General features: G+C 47.0%; 1 protein-coding gene and 1 pseudogene across 5 annotated transcripts in view; both read left to right on the top strand.

Moving 5' to 3' along the window:
- Positions 1 to 20,000, top strand: part of PRKDC (protein kinase, DNA-activated, catalytic subunit) — a 324,360-nt gene that overhangs the window by 210,783 nt on the left and 93,577 nt on the right. For all 5 annotated transcript variants that reach the window (XM_085898246.1, XM_085898245.1, XM_085898249.1 and 2 more), the window contains 2 exons: positions 14,995 to 15,215; positions 15,541 to 15,679. In XM_085898246.1, the coding sequence (XP_085754372.1) occupies positions 14,995 to 15,215; positions 15,541 to 15,679 (360 nt within the window). The remainder of the gene's footprint in view (positions 1 to 14,994; positions 15,216 to 15,540; positions 15,680 to 20,000) is intronic.
- Positions 6,093 to 7,783, top strand: LOC147018529 (uncharacterized; annotated as a pseudogene).

The following is a 20,000-nucleotide window of genomic DNA, read 5'->3' as shown; positions in this document are numbered from 1 at the left end:
GCTTCACATGGTGCAGAATTGTTTTCTTTGGGTGATGCGCTGTGTTGAGTTTGTGCCAAATGTAATGTTTTGCATTTAGGCCAACCGTTCCATCTTAGTTTCGTCAGACCATAAAACGTTTTGCCACATGGCTTCATAATCTCTGGAGTGGTTTTTTTACATTCCTGAAACAGAACGCAAGGTGGGCTTTTTTGAGTAATAGCTTCCTTCTTGCCACCTTACCATATAGGCTCCACTGGTGGAGTTCTTGGGTTATTGTTGTCACATACACACCGTGACCAGTCTTTGCCATAAAGGCATGTAGCTCTTTCGAAGTTGCCATTCGCCTCTTGGTGGCCTCTCTGATCAGTCTCCTTGCTTGGTCATCCAGTTTTGAGGGACGGCCTGATATAGCCAGGGTCTTGGTAGTACCATACGCCTTCCACTTAATAATTGTCTTGACTGCGCTCTCATCGCAGCTTTGGGTACGTAAAAGGGTGGAGTGGTTTAGGGAGGGGTGGGAGGGCACGGGGGGGGCGTGAGGCCTGTGCTGAAAGTTCCCTCAGAACGGCGTGCTATTTTCCACAAGTGACGTCGTGGAGCCGCCTCCATCAGCTTCGGACCAAATGTGGAGAGAGAAGGCTTCTGGGAGGAGGAAAAACAGCTGATGTGAAGAAGAGGTCATAACAGAACTCAACGTAATTTGCCTGTCAGCGAACATTTGTGCCTTGAAGGAGGTTTATGATCATGAAAGAAGCAGAAAGCAGAAGTGAACGGGGAAAACTCCTGCTTAATCACTGTGCCGGGGCTCGTGGAAGCTCGTGCTCCGCACTGGTCCAGAGGAATGTCTGACACTTACCAACCCTGGGTGTTGATGCAGTGACATTTAGACAGCAAGCAGTGAAGAGAGGGCAGAGCAGAGAGGCAAGGAGGAGGCGAGGCAGGCGGGCGAAGTGGGCGAAGCAGGCAGGCGAGTGCAGAGAGACTGAGAGAGAGCGGGCGGGCAGCTTTGCGATCCGCCTTTTAAAGCCCCGGGTGAAGGTTGGGGTGACGACCCGAAGCGACGCGCCGTCATCCAAATCGTGCTCTCCTATTGGGTCCTGGCCCCGCCCTGCTAGGCTCCTGCGGCCGGAAGCAGTCTCATTCGCACATCCGGCGTGACATAGCCGAGCTGTTGAATTGCTTTGCACCGAACACCGCAACATGAATTGCCTTGCACCGAACTCCCGAGCCGTGTTCCGGCGACTGGACGAGGGTCGCGTCAATCCCGCATGCCCATTCTGGTACCCCTGGCGAGCTGCGGTTGGCGCTGTCAACACGCTTGTCCCGTTTGCACACCACGTGGCCCGAGCGGTCTGGGCTGTGCAGCACGCCTCTGCTTGGTATGCGGTGGTGCAAGGAGGTGCGGGTTGACCTCTCCCGTTTGCGGGAGATATTGGTGGCCGAGGTGGTGAGCGAAGGTCGATGGTGAGACGCCGTTGTAAATAAACGCGCAGACCCGAATGAAGGGGCGCACCATGCGCGTCCCATACAGTTCGGTGGTGATTATCACAGGGCTGCACGGGTGTCTGTTATCGTGCATTTGCGCATGATTCGCTTTGTATCATGGATAAAAGGAAAGGGTTGGATGTTAATCAGGATTGAAAAGAAGACAGATGTAATTATTAGACGCAGATTCAAATGAAAGGGCATGCCACACGCGTTCTGTACAGTCTAGTGGTGAGTATCACAGAGTTGTAATTTTCACAGGCGGCCGCCTGGGTTAGGTGCCTGCTTTTATTTGTTTCATGAATAAAAGGAAAGGGTTGGAATGCAAACCAGGATTGAATATAAGATAGAGATATAATTAGACATAGCTTTCAGACCCACGCAACGCACTTCGTCCCGGTAACCCATTAGACATGAGGGGAAGGTCTGACTGCATGAAGACTAATAAAATAACTGTCTGGGGATCACTGTATGTTGGGTGCCATTGTCTTAGAGGCATGCGTTTAATGCGTTAGAGGCAATGCGTTAGAGGCATTGTCTTAGAGGTTTTGCAGGACCACAACACTACCCCTCTCCCTTTTGCGAGACTCGACCCGAGTCGTTGAACATTCGTGTGGCATGTACTGTAGGTGTAGTTTCCCCCAGTACACTTTACCGACGGATCCCTATGTGCGACATTTCAAATACATCTCCCAAAAATAATAAACAGAGTGCATTGCATATCTAAGCTAGCAGGCTCCTATGGACATCCTTATGCTACATTTCTGCAATTGAACTAAACAAACAGGTGGGTTATAACTATATACATTTCAAATATCTACATTACCCATGGCCCAGGACCTATTACTTAAGGGAAGAAAACACAGCGAATAAAACATTTGCGGATGAGTGCAGCAGCAGGTGATCACACAGCCTGGCGTCTTCAGGGCCCTAAATGGTCCTTTGTTTTGTTGTTGTTGTTGTTGTTGTTTGCTTGTTTTTTGTTAGTTTTTTTTTCTTTTTTTTTCTTTTTTTTTTCCTGGCTGCTGGAGGCAACTCACCCTAATGTGGCAGGCCACACGCTGTCTCACAGTCCATTTGAACTGGCCTTTATCAATAAAGATGTCTGTGCTGTGCAAATATAGTCCCTGGTAATGTGGCTGCCTGCATGGCAGTCCCTGCAAATACTTCCACACCAGATGGATGGTCCTGGGCTACATGGCAAGGTTCAGCGATATGGCAAGGCATGGTAAGTGGGATCAAGGCAAATAAAGGCAGGTGCAAGGCATGGCAAGTGGTGTCAAAGCAAAGGCATGGCAGCTGCAGACCAGGTAAGGGGCAGTAGGTCAGTATACGAAGCTGGCCGGCCTCGGTGTGGGCTCGTGGAGTTGTGGAGGGAGTGTGGTGGCATTGGCCGGTCCGAAGATGGGTTCGGTCCTACCCTACGGTCTCCCTCCCCCCCATCCTATTGCCTATGCCTGTCCTTGTCCATACCCACCCCCGTTAGGTTGTAACAAAGTAATCAGATTTTGATTTATTTTTGTGTTTTTCTATGTTGTTTCGGGCCAGGGGTCGGGTGAGAAGACCACTGGGGGGGGGGGGGAAGCTATCTCGGCTCCCACCAGACTCCCCGGAATTGTAGGCCATTGCACATGGATAATTCCATGATGCGGCGGGTCGCTTAACCGACCGTGGATGCCAATAACTAAACCGTGTGACCTCGGGTCCTCCCGTCTACGGGTTAATCGGGTTACCTAATTAATCACGTGATTTATTTACCAGGAAACACGCCCTCGGTACGCCTTTTCCGAACCGGATCACTCCACCGGATCGGATCACTTTATCGGATTGGATGAAGTCGAGCGAGCGAGATTGCCAAGGATGTACTGGCTAAAAGGAACGGCTCGTTGGGAATAAAGTCCCAGATAAGCTCGGATTCGGACCATGCTGGATCAATGAAAGAAACCACAAAAACGAGCTGGGAACATGCCTATGAATAATAATTTATTTACAGGCAACTTACAAAAGGGGACAAAGAGCAGACTTAACGTGAAAATAATAATGATAACAATAACGATCTTCTGCAGTCTTACTTAAGCAGACAGGTGCCAGGACACACACATGCACGCAAACACACAGACACAAAACCCGATGAAGCGAAAGTATTGAAATAAGAATGGAGAGGAGTTGAGGCTACAATCTCGGTATCTTTGTACTTGATTGCACGAACGTGCCACCAATACGTTTTGGGAGGGGGGGGATTCTCCGTGGTGCGGTACCCGACAACTGGCGCATCGTCTCTGGCTTCAACAGTGCGTGTGGAGACCGCAGGTGTGAAAGAGGGGCTTGAGTGGAGAAGGGGCGGAGTCCGGAGTGCATGGATGGAGTGGTAGGTGGGACCAGATAGGCGGGTGGGGTCAACATCATGTGGGCGGAGATGAGGAGGCGGAGTCCAGGCAACAGGAGGCGGGTCATGGTGATGTCGGGCAGAGAAACGAGAGCGAGAGAAAGGCGGAGAGACTGCTCCGACCTGTATAGGACTCGCAGCGCGGGGCGGGGGAGCCACCCTGAAGCGAAGCATCATCACCTGAATCGGGCGCTCCAATTGGCCCTGCCCATTCATGCAGCTCGCGAACTTTGGCTGGAAACCACAACACTCCGTTTCCGGCAAGGTCATCCCAGACAGCAAAAATATTCCGCTCTGACCCCACGACATGACACGAATCTCCCACACCGAACTTGGCACACGAATCGTCCCGCAAAAATCCCTAGGCCGTGCCCTGGCGACCGGCCGAGGGTTCCGCATGCCCGCTCGGGCGTCCGACCAGCGCTGATCAAAGCACTTGCTCCGCGTGCGCCAATGTGGCCCGCACTGTATAGCATTCCCCTGCTCGATCGCAGCTTCGCTGGCCGTAGAAGTAGATTAACATTCACCACGTTGATCCGCTGCTGCTCGTGAGGGCTGAAGGGAATCCGCTGCTGCCTGCGAGGGGTGATGGTACCTTGTTATGGATAAATCCATGCATGTTTCACACAGTATGCGCGCACCCGCCATGGCCCACGTGGTCAGTGCTCGCATTCGCCCGGTTCTGCTAGCGTGTGCGTGGGGCGAACACCGATATGTATCAGATATTGAGGAAATACGATACAAAGTCGCGAGCGGTGCATTCGTGCCCTGCTTTATACAATAACAAAGTCATGAGCAGTGCACTTGTCTGCCTTCGAGCACATTTCATACAGTGTGCGTGGTTTGACCATTACGCACGTGGCCAGCGCTCACGTTCGCACGACTCCGCTAGCGTGTGTGCGGAGTGAACACTAATATGTATCAGATATTTGGTTTAAAGGAACACGCCGCTTTTACTTCGCACACTCGCATCCCGCCCAACGTGGCATGGTCACCCTTATCCGCCTCCGTACGCGTTTCATGCAATGTGGGCGTCGTGCTGGCTGTGTTTCCTGTGTTGTGAAAAACACTATTCGTGCAGCCTCTTTAGAGATATTCATTCGTATGCCTTTTTAATGCAACCGGAAATCTTCCCCAGATCATCGGAAGCTCGAGTCCATAATCCCGAACTGCCAAGTGCACTGTATGACTCGCCGCGCACGTTGGGTTGAGGGCTCGCCTGGGAACGGGGGCTCTGCGCTGTTAATGCTCACGCATCATCGTTTCCTCGCAGCGGCGTCGCACTCATTTGCCTCTGCGAGGACCCATCTCACAGCAAAGGCGCACGTGGCTCAGATTTACCTCAGAAATAATCAGAAAAGAAGAGTAGAAATGAAATGAAGAAGAAATGATGTAAGCAAACCTAGCTATGAGATCATCGCAACACATGCCCCTGTTGTCCCGCTAGACAAAAGGGAAGGGACTATCTACATGTATAATAATGGAATAACTGTCTTTGGACCACTGTCTGTTGGATGCATGCGGTTCTGAGAACCGCAACAATATGATGTGTGTCCCTAACCCTCTTATCGTCTTTTTTTCGGCTAACCTGTCCTAACCATCTGTTCCCAATTAGTCAGGGATGTGAGGGCATTATAGGGATTTTTTTGGTTCAGATTCTTCCAAAAACACCAAATTTGGCCCATATGTCGCCCATGCCATACTTTTTCGATTTTAGACAGGCGCCAAGACGGGCGCCCCCCGGGGCCGCCATATTAGCGAAATCTAATTATGGCCGCCATCCGGGTTGGAGGTCAATCGTAGTTAAAAAAACCAAAAGGGCTAGAATCATGAATAATACCACTTTTTAGGGGTTTCGGGGTTGGGGGCTCTGATTCTGATTTTATTTCAACGATTTGAGGTCAAGGTCACCCCAAAGGTAATTTTGGGGTCAAACCTGGCATTTTTGGGGCATCATTTCAAAAATGGCCTGCCAATGGCCTCTATGGCCTACCTGGGTTATCAATCAAAAGAACCACTTAATCATTTAGAAAATAAGACTTGAATGTTTTTAATTTTGACTTGTAATGTCATAAACTTTTTGGTTCAATTTTAAGATAATACCAAGTCTGTGAGCATCGACGTGTCCAGCAGCAGCGGTGGTGCATGATGCCATTCGGAGCTGTGACATCTACCATATCTCACGAGACTATCCTATCCCTGTTCTTGCGTGTTCAGGAGTGGATCCAGAACCTGCGACTCAGCCTGCTATCGTGTCGCCGTGATGACGAGACGAAAGTTAATCGCGACGACAAGCCTACATAATATGCGTGTCGAACTATGGCCACTACCGAAATTATTAATTGGGGACCCTGTTGTCTTTGTCAATCGGACAAAACTGGAGAAACCTTGCAAACTCCGAAGGTGGAGGGACTTGTGTCACTTGAGAAAGATCTCAAAGACTTCAATGCTATCAATGCCAATAATCTTCCTTCTGGTATCAATGTCACGAGTAGTCAGTTGAATGATGGCTCAGGTATTGCAGCAACTCTTAAATCGCATAAGGCTCGGTATCACAAAACTTGCAGGAGTTATTGTAGTAGTTCTCGTGTCAAACAGGCGAGAGAGAAGCTAGACAAAGAAGCCGGCTCTCAGAATAGTCCCAAAAAAATCAGGTCATCTGGGGAATTTCAGCCTCCAGCCAATGTCAAGTGTTGTGTAATCTGTGAGGGGGAGGACCAGGCCAACCTCCACAAGGTAGGAACCGATGTCGTAGATGCCAATCTAAAGAGTTGGGCAAAAACTAGCAAAAACTTTCACTTACTTGGCAGACTGGTTGCCGTAGCGTCTGATGCACATGCGGCTGATGCCTATTATCACCATCAGTGTTATATTACGTTTGCGAGACTCCGCTCGCGCTGCCGAGCGACTAGAATCGGTGGATCCCGCACCTCCGCCCTTCGATCCCATCATCTGTGCTCAAATTGTAGCCCTGATTGAACATTCGGACACCACCGTATTTAAGCTCTCAGAGCTACGCGAGATGTATGAAAAGCTTATGAGTGATCAAGGTCGCCCATGCTTAGATAAAAAAGAGCCACACTCAACTTGATACAAGGATCACCTTCTCGACCTCCTACCTGAATGGGCTGAGTTTTCCAAGGGGAATGAAGGCAGGAAGGATATTTACATATTTCACAAACTGAAGGTGGTTGATGAGCTGGCCAAGACATATAGGTCTCAGATTGGTCAAGAGGATGCACTTACGTTCATGCGGGCTGCGGTGATGATGCATAAGTTTTGTCGACAGTCAGGAGCCTTTCGACGGCTCCTTCCCCTTTAACTGCCTTACGGCTCCAGTCAACGAGGAGATGAGTTTCTTCAACGTAGTTCTCCGGGGCCCGTCAGCTCTTCGTGGACATGAGAAGATTTGTGGCAACACCAATCTGGATGCGCGGGAGAAGATCGCATGCAACATCTCACAACTGCTCATCTACAATACTAGTAAGGGTACGCACCATGCAGTCAAGACGTCTGCAGTACGGCACAACAAGGAGCGAGAAACCCCCTTCCCCCTGTATCGTGTCCTCAAGCTGAAAGGACATGCATGGGACAAAAAAAATCAGATTGGGATTGACCAAGAACAGGGTATCTCGGTATCGTACAATTGTGTCATGGAAGTGAAACGAGATGTTGCGCGTGCGGTGTGTGCTCGCCATGCTCAGGATGTGGTGGTGGTACCCACCAATAGCCATCTCAAGGTCTTCACCACCCACGATGTGGATAATATAGATAGTAAAGCTCAGGGCAACTTCTCACTGGACGAGTTCCACGGATATGTCCTGAGTGTACATAGCGGCATTTTGTCAGTAGATGTTATTCCCGAAGTATTTTAATAAAAATTGTTCCTCAATAATTTTTGTTGAATTTTTAGTAGTACCACTTTTGATCTTAGACCTGTGAACCCAAAATGGGGTAACCATGACCTGAAATCATCAAAATGAGATCAGAATCAGATTCCCTGACCCCGAAAACCCCTAAAACGTGGCATTATTCATGATTATAGCCCTTTTGATTTTTTAACTACGATTGACCTCTAACCCGGATGGCAGTCATAATTGGATTTCGCCAATATGGCGGCCCCGGGGGGCACTCGCCTAAAATCGAAAAAGTATGGTATGGGCAACATATGGGCCAAATTTGGTGCTTTTGGAAGAATCTGAACCAAAAAATCCCTATAATGCCCTCACATCCCTGACTAATTGGGAACAGATGGTTAGGACAGGCTAGCCGAACAAAGACGATAAGAGGGTTAGGGACACACATCAAACAAATAAACCTATCCAGAGGTCCAATGCAGCCTCAGGATAACTCCCACAGGCCTCAGCATTTCCACGATGAGTCCAGCGGCCTACAAATAGTGAAGGGATGGATGGTGCGAAGGCGTACCCAAGTTCTGGTCTGTCCTATCCTTTATTGATCTTTAAACTATCCTCGGGGCTTTTTAACACGCCTGTCTCTTTGAACTATCGGTTCCAGAAACCATGATTCCCGTCGCCTGTGTTGGTGTTCATTATTACTTTGGGCCTGGCCTGTAAAATTTTCCTCCTTGCTCTTGCACAATTTCGTGGCTGGCCAGAGTGGCTCCACTGGCAGGTCTGCCCACCTGCCGAACTCATTCTTCAGCACCCACGGGTTGCTGAGGATGTCTCTGAGCCTATGTACTCCTCACTAACGTGGGGAATGCCCTCACTGGCACTTCCCCATCAATGCCCACATGGCATTTTGGTACTCCGGGTCCCTTTTCCCTGGGTACCCATGCCCATTATCTTCTATAACTCCTCAGTCCATTGGACCCATGGCCTACTCTGGCCGACTACTCCGGCGCCTAGGCTGCCCTCCACTCTATACTCACCTTTTACAAGCCATGCTCCCAGCTGGTTAATCGTCTTCTGCACCCTGCAAAATGTTTCTTTCCTTCATTCAGCACCAACCACGCAACGACATCCCTTTGTTAATTTGACTATCCCGCTAACTAACATTACTCTAACCCCGAGTTCCCTTGGGTGGGATTCACTCCTCCCCCCCCCACCCAATCATTCGTTCGCACCATGCATTCCACATTCACTCTATTCACAATCGGAACCGCTGACCCACATTCACTCATCATTCTTCCACTCACACCGATGCTCTACGAGCTACGTTCCCTTAACTAACTCGTGCTCCCCATCATCCCTTAATTGGATGCATGTTCCACTTAACTCTATATAGCTAAGCTACGCCCCCACTATACGTTTCACGTCTGTCCTTGTTCCCAATGATGTCTAATTTCTAACCTAAATTCCCCTAACTCGTGTTCCCAGGCCCACATGGAGGACTGCTCCTAATGCCACCATGGGGCCAGTCCATCTAATGCTCCTTTGCCTGGGCGAGGATGTTCATTACATCCTCGCTGGGCTTTGTCTACTCGTTGCAAGTCACAGTGAGTCTTCCGCCTCCACGGGGATGGGTGGCAGCGCACCCGTCGCCTGCTAATTGATTGAAATGCTTGCACTGGCTTTCGGGCTATCTCCCACGGGAAACGCTAACGTGTTTGACACACCCACCATTCATGCTGCGGGATACCCGCTGACATCGCTCGCATATGGGCCGCCCTGCGAGCTTCACCACGCCCACTCTTACTCCGGCGTCGTCATGCCATCCTGCGGTGACATAGCCGTTTCTATTCATGCCGGGCGTCCCGTGAGCACCACTCGTGTCGCGCAGCATGACGGGTCTCGGACATAGGCTCCCATGGGAATCTTTTTTTTCCCCTAGTTCCCATAATCCTTTTGTTCGCTCCCCTTTTAGCCGTCCACACTCCGGTAATTTATCCGACGTGGTGCGTTTCGACGCCGGCTCCTCCGAAGCCATTAGCACTTCGAGCAATGGTTCATGCTTGGGCGGTTTGCCAAGCACAGACCACGCACACTCTCGTACCTCGCACACAGAGTCCCGTGGAGCCGGCGTGGTTTTCAAAATAACTTTATCATGCTTGGGAGGCTCGTCCCTCCCGTCCGTCACACTAACCGCTACTCCCGTCTGGGTCGATGCGTGTTGCGCACACTCTAGTACCTCGCACACAGAGTCCCATGGAGCCGGCACGGTTTCCAAAATAACTTTATCACGCTCAGAAGGCTCGTCCCTCCCGTACGTCACACTAACCGCTACTCCCCCGTCTGGGTCGATGTTTGCTTCGCACACTCATCCATGCCACGTTATTCACGCCCTGCATACTTTCTGACACAATCATACTGGGGGTTTGTGTTTCCCCAAGAGACCCCGGGGCCTCGACCTCCTCAAAACTCGGCACGTATCCTTTCACATCATGCGTCTGCTCCACCTCACACAGCCTTACCTTCACTGGACTCACCTGATCATGCTCTGCTTTGAGGCAGCGTATTCTCTCCCTTTGTTCCTGAAGGAGGTTATCCTGACCCTTACATCGGGTCTCAAGACATTCAACAAGCTCAATCTTAACTTCCTTCACCTTCCCTTCTATTTGTGTTTTCTTCCTCTTTCACCTTATGGACTTCATCCGTCACCCATTCCATCTCTCCTTGTGTTTCTGTTACCTAATTTCATTCGTCCTTTATGGCCCTCAATTCCCCCTTTGTTTCCTGCTGGCCTTGTTTTAAATTTTGCCTCACGTTCGTGTTTTTCCCAATCTCGACTTTTAATTGTCCTTGTCCTTTCGTTATTTCCATCATCGCCTGTCCGAGTTTATCTACTTCTCACTTAATCATAACTATTTTATTTGTCACTTCTACCTTACCCGTCTTCATCGCGGTCCAAAGACCTTCCACATTCTCCTTCACCCCGTTCATTTCCCCACGTACTGTACATGCCTCACGTACATGCTTCCCTTCCCTCACTTCAAATGGCACCACTTGGAGGATGCCCAGTTGGCATCTGGCTTTGGAGGCCAATTTTGAAATGTGGTTTACTCAAAAGAGATCACAGCTGAGAGTGAGACCCAATAGTTTTAGTGACTGAACCTCTTCAAAATGCTTGGTGAGATAGGAGATGGGAGGGGTTGCAGTATGGTCGATGTTAATTAGATAGGGATTAAGGACAATTTCCCCCAGCTTGTGATCGCCTCCTGTGACCTATTCCTACGTTTTTGCATTTACAAGTACCCATGAAGAAGTGTGTTTTTATAACAACCACAACGATAGCAACAAACGAGGCAGGCGTGCCAAACAGGGAGAAGCCCCGCCTTCTCGGGTTTCTTGTGAGCAAGCCATGCTCGGAGGTTGTTGGTTTTGTTGGTTTCAAGTGGTGCGTAAGGGAGGAACGCCCGAGTGCGGAGTGAGGGACGCACATGCTCGAGAAAGAACGTAGCTCGGATATGGCCTTTAAGAACAGGGCATTATGACTGGCTTTCCTTCGATGCATGAAGAAAACGGCACGATTCTCATAATCGTGCTGAAGCAATTTGGCTCGCGTGGTAAAGCGAGACGCTGGCCATTGACTCTTGGTTGGGAACAGCGACATTCTGCAGAGTGCCGCAGACTGGCAAGCAGATAGCCGAAGAGGCTGCACGGGGTCTCTGAGCTTTGGTGTTGAATACCACTCACGAATTGCCTGATGTATGTTTTCCCACTGTGAGAGAGCGGCTTGGCGCTATTTTTGGGCCCATCAACACATGCAAGACAATATGCCTTGATTCCAAGTTCCATAAAGACCATCTCAGGACCAAGCTAAGTGCCTGAATAAAGGGAGGATTTGCTTTTCTTTTATTTTGTTTCCCCCTTGTCTGTATTTAAGTGTGTGCGTAAAGGCGCCTCAACTTTCGGCTTAGTTTACTTCACGTATTATTATATTCTGATTATTGTCCCTTGTAAATATTTGTCCATTTTCATTAAATCTGTTTATTTTAAGTTGCTGTGTCCGTTTATTTGTCATGGGGTTCGAGTATCCCCCCCCCCCCCCGCCACCCTGTGCATCCATCTGTGCCTCCATCGCACCGCCATTGCGCCCCACGCCCTCCCGCGCACGTTATTATATATATATATATATATATATATATATATATATATATATATATATATATATATATATATATATGCATATGCATAAATGAATACACCCCTTTTGAAAAGTAAGATTTTAATCAATATCTCACTGAACACAAGAATAATTTTCAAAATTTTGACAAAATTGAGCTTTATAGAACATTTGTTTAACTCGTAACATGAAAGTAAGGTTAATAATATAACTTAGATTGCAAAATCTTCAGTTTTACTCAAATTAATTGATGCAAAAATGAATACACCCCAAAACAGAAACTACTACATGGAGTATTTTGTATGACCTCCATGATTTTGAAGGACAGCACCAAGTCTTCTCGGCATGGAATGAACAAGTTGGCAACATATTGCAACATCTATCTTTTTCCATTCTTCAAGAACGACCTGTTTTAGAGCCTGGATGCTGGATGGAGAGTGATGCTCAACTTGTCTCTTCAGAATTCCCCATAGGTGCTCGATTGGGTTCAGATCAGGAGACATACTTTGCCACTGAATCACTTTGACCCTGTTCTTCTTCAGAAATGCAACAGTGGCCTTAGATGTGTGTTTTGGATCATTGTCATGTTGGAAAAGTGCATGACGACCAAGGGCACGGAGTGATGGTAGCATCTTCTCTTTCAATATAGAACATTACATCTGTGAATTCATGATACCGTCAATGAAATGCAGCTCCCCGACACCAGCAGCACTCATGCAGCCCCACATAAGGACACTGCCACCACCATGTTTCACTGCAGGCACCATGCATTTTTCTTTGTACTCCTCACCTTTGCGACGCCAGACAGTTTTAAAGCCATCAGTTCCAAAAACATTTATCTTGGTCTCATCACCCCAGAGTATAGAGTCCCAGTAGTCTTCATCTTTTTTAGCATGGGCCCTGGCAAATCCGAGGCGGGCTTTTTTGTGCATGGGCTTTAGGAGAGGCTTCCTTCGTGGACGACACCCATGCATGCCATTCCTCTGCAGTGTACGCCGTATTGTGTCACGGGAAACAGTCACCCCAGTTTGGCTTTTTACTTCTTTAGCTCAGTGCAGAGAACTTGCATGGCGATTTTCTTCAGCCCTTCTCATCAGAAGACGCTCTTGTCGAGGTGTTAACTTCCGTGGACGGCCTGTACGTCTCTGTGAGATGGTTGCAGTTCCATATTTGTTAAATTTTTGTATCACTTTTGCAACCGTAATCTGTCTGATGAGTAAAGCTTTGCTGATCTTCTTGTAGCCTTCACCTTCCTTGTGTAAAGAAATTATTTTCTTTCTCAGGTCTTGTGACATTTCTCTTCCATGTGGTGCCATTGCTGACAGCATGAAATGGGAAGGGGTTTTCTTTGTTCAGTATCACCCTTTTATAGTCAACTGTCTGCTGGACACCTGTTTAATGAATAATTAGACTCACCTGTGGTTGAATTATTGTTAATTAGAATTTTGTAGTCCAAAATTTAGCTTTGCTCCTAAGACTTTCATTGGGGTGTACTCATTTTTGCAACATGGTCTTTAATGAATTTGTTAGGAAAATTCCTTTTTAGGTCATCTCTTCGAGCATGACCTAATGATATGGGTGTCGATGTCCTTTGATCTGTCCGTCCGTCCGTCCGTCCGTCCGTTCACAATGAAGTTGAAGTGGGAGATCTGGTCATAAGTGATCCTGATAGAGGTCGATGAGACGTACACGATGGTATGACTTTCAAGGTCACCGAAGGTCAAGATCAAGGTCACGAGGCCTTTGAAGTTGCGAAAATGACGATTTTCAAATTCTATCTCCGACATTTCTCAAGCGATCTTGAATTTGATTGTAGCAAATGAATCTATGGGACAATATCTAAATTTGGTTGGGCCGGATTTTCGATATTCGCTTTCCTTTTCGTGTCACGTGACTTCAAAGTTGGCAAAAAATGCGAAAATGACGATTTTCAAAATCTATCTCCGACATTTCTCAAGCGATCTTGAATTTGATTGTGGCATATGAATCTAAGGGACAATATCTAAATTTGGTCAGGATGGATTTTCAAATTTCGCTTTCGTTTTTGCGTCACGTGACTTCAAAGTTTGCAAAAACTGTCCCACCTTCAGGAGGCTATATATTCTCTACTGGGCATGGTAAAAGTTAGTGAATGGTGTCATTGCACAGCAGCTGACCTCGTATATTATATTTACACATTTTCTGCCGAAGGTGCAAAAGTTTCAAAACCCGAAATGTAAACGTCGGCATTTATTTTCAAAATATAATAACCGTGCGCGCGCGCCAAAATGCCGAGTCATCTTTAACCAAACCGCGCAGTCGAGATGCGCAGGAGTCTTCGGTCATAACTGAACATTGAGAACTTGTGGTATTATAGAGATGACCGTCACCCCCACACGGGGGTAATATTTTGTGTGTGCAAATTAATAAATCTTGTTTGCAATCAATGGCCCACATTTGTGGGAGTATTTTGTAGTATCGTATCCCATAGAAAATGTGGATTCTGAAAGGAAACTAAAGGTTTTCTGACAAATCTGTCGGGGTGTACTCATTTATGCTGAGCACTGTAGATATATATATATATATATATATATATATATATATATATATATATATATATATATATATATATATATATATATATATATATATATATATATATATATATATATATATATATATAAGCCTGGTGTTGGCTTAGCGGGTAAAGTGGTGACTTGGGATTCTCGGGTCCTGAGTTCGAGCCCCTTTGGCTGCTGAATTAACACCAGGGGGTTCACTCTGTCTGTCATACTTCCGAGGTCGGCGAAATGAGTGCCAGTGTACTGGTCCCGGTGTATGCCCCGGTTAGAATAGGTGTACCATATCCCTGTGTGTCGTAAGAGGCGACCAGGGTTGGCGTCAGGAAGGGCATCCGGCCATAAAACATTGCCTCACAAAAAGCCAAACCCCTGCACAGCAGGGAAAAATGGCTGTAAAAACGGTCATTATTTATATATATATATATATATATATATATATATATATATATATATATATATACATACATACACACACACACACACACACACACACACACACACACACACACACACAGACACACGAATGTATTTATATTTATCTCCATCTGTCAGGATGTGGCTGTTCGGTGTGGATCCTTGTCAAAGCTGAACCCAGGCGCAGTATCGTCCGCCTCTTTGGGTGCACTCCAGCAAGCTACAGGCATTCTTCTCTTGGAGGAGAGTCTCATCCAGTATCCAGCAGCAGCACCGAGTACTGAACGTCCCACCAAGCGATCTCGTGGTCCACCTGCTCCAAATCCTCCTGACTCTGCTCGTTGGCTTGAGCTTGCCAGGTCTGCGAGGAATTTTTGTTGTTGATAAATAGATACTTTTTGAAAAGCTTCCACTTTTCTGTTTTATTTTTCTTCTTTCTCTCTCCTGAGCAAATCGTTGAAACTATATCCTCATCTTCTTTTCCACATCATTCTTTTTGTTTTGCTTGAACCGCGAAACGTTTCTAAATTTTGCTTCATTTATATTGATCTGATTTAAAATTCTGCCTTTTGTTTCCCAATGTGTGTGTGTGTGTGTGTGTGTGTGTGTGTGTGTGTGCGTGCGTGCGTGCGTGCGTGCGTGCGTGCGTGCGTGCGTGTGCGCGCGCGCGCGCATCTTTCACAGGCTTTACCGCTCTCTGGGTGACTGGGACACCGTGGGTGGGCTGTTTTCTGAACGTCTGGCAAGTCAGAAAGCCACACAGGAAGGCGTGGATGCTGAGGCACGGGGCGACTTTCTTTCAGCAGCTGGAATTTATAATGAGGTGATTTTGTGAGGAAATAATGGGCAGATCATCAATGTTGGGTGTTTGCAATGCCATACTGATACCTTATATCATCTTATAGAACAAGGCTGTACAAGGAACCTTGACACAGGAGGAGGCCAATTAACCCATCATAAGTATGCTCCATCAACCCAGGCTTCAATTCCTGGTCCGGGCACATATTTTTCCCACATATACAAATGTTTGTGTGTTCATCTATAATTGATATTACTCTGCCACCTATGGTGAATAACAGCAGTCATGGAGTTGTCCCCTCCCCCCACCCCCCCTGCCTAAGGGGGGAAGGCCCTCTCGTGGACAGGCCATCGCTGCTCCTATGTTTGGCAGTGAGTGTCCTCGCAGCAGCAGGGGGAAAGTCTCGATATGTGGGAGAATTGTGTGCTTTGCCCAAGGGTCACCCATATGCTCAAATGGCGGAGCACTGGTATGGTTCACCAGAGGACCTCGGTTTGATTCTTGGTCCGGTTGTCACAGTCGGGGTATGTAACGGCAGTGACTGCAAATCACCCTTTCGCATTAGCCCGACCCTTTTTCCGAAAGATCGGCTTCTTCTTCCTCTTACCATGAAATTGAAGAGATTTTGCCACATCGGGTTTTTCTATCCTGATTAGCACGGCGGATTCCGAGCATTAGGTGATAGCCCAGACCGGTCTTTTATCGTCGAGCTGAGTCCCGTGTACAACATAATTGTTTTCATGACCTGAAAAAACCACGGTTCGGCCAAAAGTTGCAAATTCGTGCATCAGCTGCTGGGAACGCTGGGAAAATGGCGTAAAAATCGACGTTTCTGCATAGATTTCACAGCTCAGTGTGCCTCACCCAGACGTCGAAGCGAGTCGAGACTGGTATGTATGGCGAGAGGGGTTATCATTCTATTAGCTTAGCCATTCTGGGGTACGTTAGTGCTTCCACGGCGGCTCCAGAACCTGTCAAACGAAGCACCCGGTTCATATCTAGCACTTTAACAACACATTTAATGATCACATTTAAAACTCGCTGCACTCTGTGCGGTTATACGGTGCTCGGTGCGGTTTATATATAGCATTGTTCACACGAAACCATCACGGCGGCTCGAGATCCTGACAAAGAAGGCACCTGGTTCGAATCCCACACATTCAAAATCACATTTCACACTCGCGGTGCTCGGTGCTGTTTGCAACCGTGTCGCGCTGCTCAAATGAACCCATGAACATGGCTGTGTGGATGTGGTCATGTGGACCGATGACGTATCTATGACATCATTTGGGGCTATCCGGGACTCTCCACAGTGACGCACGTGAGACAACAACCTCGATCACATGACATGCCTCATTGAATGGTGCACCCTCCCACCTTCGCGGCATGTCGCGCAAGATCTCACGTGGGTCTCGGGATCTTGTGCTACATGCCGCGTCGCTCATGTCGGTCTCGGGATCGTACACGTCACTTGTCCTGCACACTGCCAACCTCCACGGGGGTGATTGAGGCTGTTTCAGCATATCTCGGCATCATATTTTGCAATCGTGAATTATAGAGCGAGGGTGAGGGTGTACAAGCATTCCTCATCTCCGACGCAATGACCAATGTTCAGGACTTTGCCGCACATGAGACAAAAACCTCAATCACATGACATGCCTCGTTGAACGGAGCACCCTCCGATCTCCGTGGCACGTAGCATGTTTCACATCTCTTATCCTGCCTGTGCCTCCCCAGGTTCACCGGGGAGACGAAGGCAGACTGTAAATGTGGCGTCATCACACACGTAACAGGCGTGAGCACATCGTGTGACGATTTCTCAAGCACGCCAAGTACACGACCCTCATGACACACCTGTGACCACCCATCACTCATCCTGACGATCACGCCCCTTTTCCATATCCACGCCCATGCTTCCATCCGTCACCCATCCCTTTTAAATCACACTCTCACCATAACACTCGCATTGGCGATTAACCCCTCGCGTTCTCCTTGCATTCGTGCACACGTCCATTATTCTCGCAAGTTTGTTCCATTTTGTCCCCGAAGCCGCTGGTGTTACCATGGTCACTAATCCCTGTAACCTCGACTCTCCATTATTAACCACGCCCCCAGCATAATAACCATGCCCCTCCACTATTAACCATGCTCCTCCGCTACTAACCACGCCCCCATTTGTTCTCACGTGTCCCTGCCATGTGCATCTTTTTTGGGTATATATATATATATATATATATATATATATATATATATATATATATATATATGTCTAGTAAAGGTGCCCGTCTTGGACGGGCGTCACTGGCAACATATGGTAAAAGACAGATAGCATGAATGTCTTCTTCTTCTTCTTCTTTCGGCTGCTCCCGTTAGGGGTCGCCACAGCGGATCATCCGTATGATCCGCATAGTGATTTGGCACATGTTTTACGCCGGATGCCCTTCCTGACGCAACCCTGGTCGCCTCTTACGACACAGGGATATAGTACACCTATTTTAACCGGGGTATACACCGGCCCAGTATACTGGTACTCATTTCGCCGACCTCGGAAGGATGACAGGCTGAGTCAACCCCCTGGTGTATTTATTCAGTGGCCCAACGGGGCTTGAACTCAGGACCTTTTGGATCCCAAGCCGCTGCCCTAACCACTGCGCCAACACCAGGCTCAAATAGCATGAATGTATTTTAAACAATATATTATATCATTTTTATCCATTGATTATCATTCAAGTTTTCCCCTTCGACTGTCCCACAGTAGCTCCACTTCGATGACATTACCATGTAGTTTAGTGACTACACAACGTGTACCATTCGTGAGTTCCGGAGGATCCATAGAGCGCATTAAAATTACAGGGCACCCAACTTTAAAGTGATCCAAAAGGCCGGATCAGTTTCGTGTACATATTCATATCTTGTAGATTTTAGCTGATTCTGAAACTGTTAACAGCATGTCGATCGGATGGTTCTGTGATTTTCTACGGTAGTAAACAGAAGTACGACTTAAGCCTGTACGCCACTATGTGGAGACCCGAGGACCTAATATTTCACAACAAACTAAAAACTCACAAAATTTGAAAATATTTTAAATAAACAATTTATTATAATAACAATGAAATATCATTTTTATCCATCGATAATATTAATTGTTCTGTACAGCTATAGTTAATCTCCTGGGATCTGCGCATCCATCCACGATCTATGTTCTAACGAAGTGCAGGAGGAATAATAAAAACAGCACCGTGCGGGAGTGTAGGTAATCTCTCCAAAGCTCTTTGAAAGCCTTAAAATGCATCACGATCGGTTTGGTTGTGAACAGATATACGGACGGACGGACATCGAGACCGGTTTTATTAGGTCATCATGAAGGTACCGCTTGATATTACGCATTGAAATAGAGATATGAATACTCAAGTGAGTTTATTATATGTCTATGATTGATAGCTTATTGACAGCTCAATAACATGAGCGATTTACTATGGCGTATAGTGATTAATAATAACATACTCTACAAAAGGTCTTACGAACTCATCTTCGTGGTCCTCTAAAAAATGGGAAACATTTTTATTTCTTTTTTTGTGCAATAATTCCTCCCATTTTGCAAATGGAGAACATGAACTGTTTCACTACCATAATCATCAAAACGAATTTTGAGGGGCCTCTTAAGGAACACAATAATATCATTACTATACATGTCAAAGCTTGTTTCATTTCATGCAGTAACAAAAATCTGATGGTGGAACAAAAAAAGGGGTGTGCCGAAATATTAATATAGATTTTTCTACATATACATATGTTTGTATGCCTGTTCATTTAATATATATATATATATATATATATATATATATATATATATATATATATATATATATATATATATATATATATATATGTACATGTATAGTGCCTATAGAAAGACTATTCCATCCATCCATTGGGACCATACTCTGTGCAGAGCGTTGGTGCTGCCTAATCAGTCTCCTTGGTTATTGGGCACAATCCTGGACGGGTCGCCACTCTGATACAGGAAACCAGCAAGCTGGCACTCATTTTGCCGACCTCGGAAGGATGACAGGCAGAGTCAACCCCACCTAGTTTGTTTCAACAGCCGGGGGGAATTTGAACTCAGGATCCGAGGATCCCAAGCCCACCTCCCTAACCGTTAAGCCAACACCAGGCATAAAGTCCACTCCGCCTTTCAAATTTTTCACCTTTTCTTGCCTTATAGCTTGGAATTAAATTGCATGAAATCAGACTTTTTCCACCTTTATTTACACATCATAACCCACAACTTCCAAGTGAAAAACAAATTCTACAAATTACAGAAAATTAATTTAAAATACAAAAC

The sequence above is a fragment of the Eptatretus burgeri genome, chromosome 10, assembly GCF_056783735.1.
Source record: "Eptatretus burgeri isolate ZD-2024b chromosome 10, Ebu_testis_v1, whole genome shotgun sequence".
Classification (NCBI taxonomy): Eukaryota; Metazoa; Chordata; class Myxini; order Myxiniformes; family Myxinidae; genus Eptatretus; species Eptatretus burgeri.
This window is presented reverse-complemented; position numbering and strand designations above follow the sequence as displayed.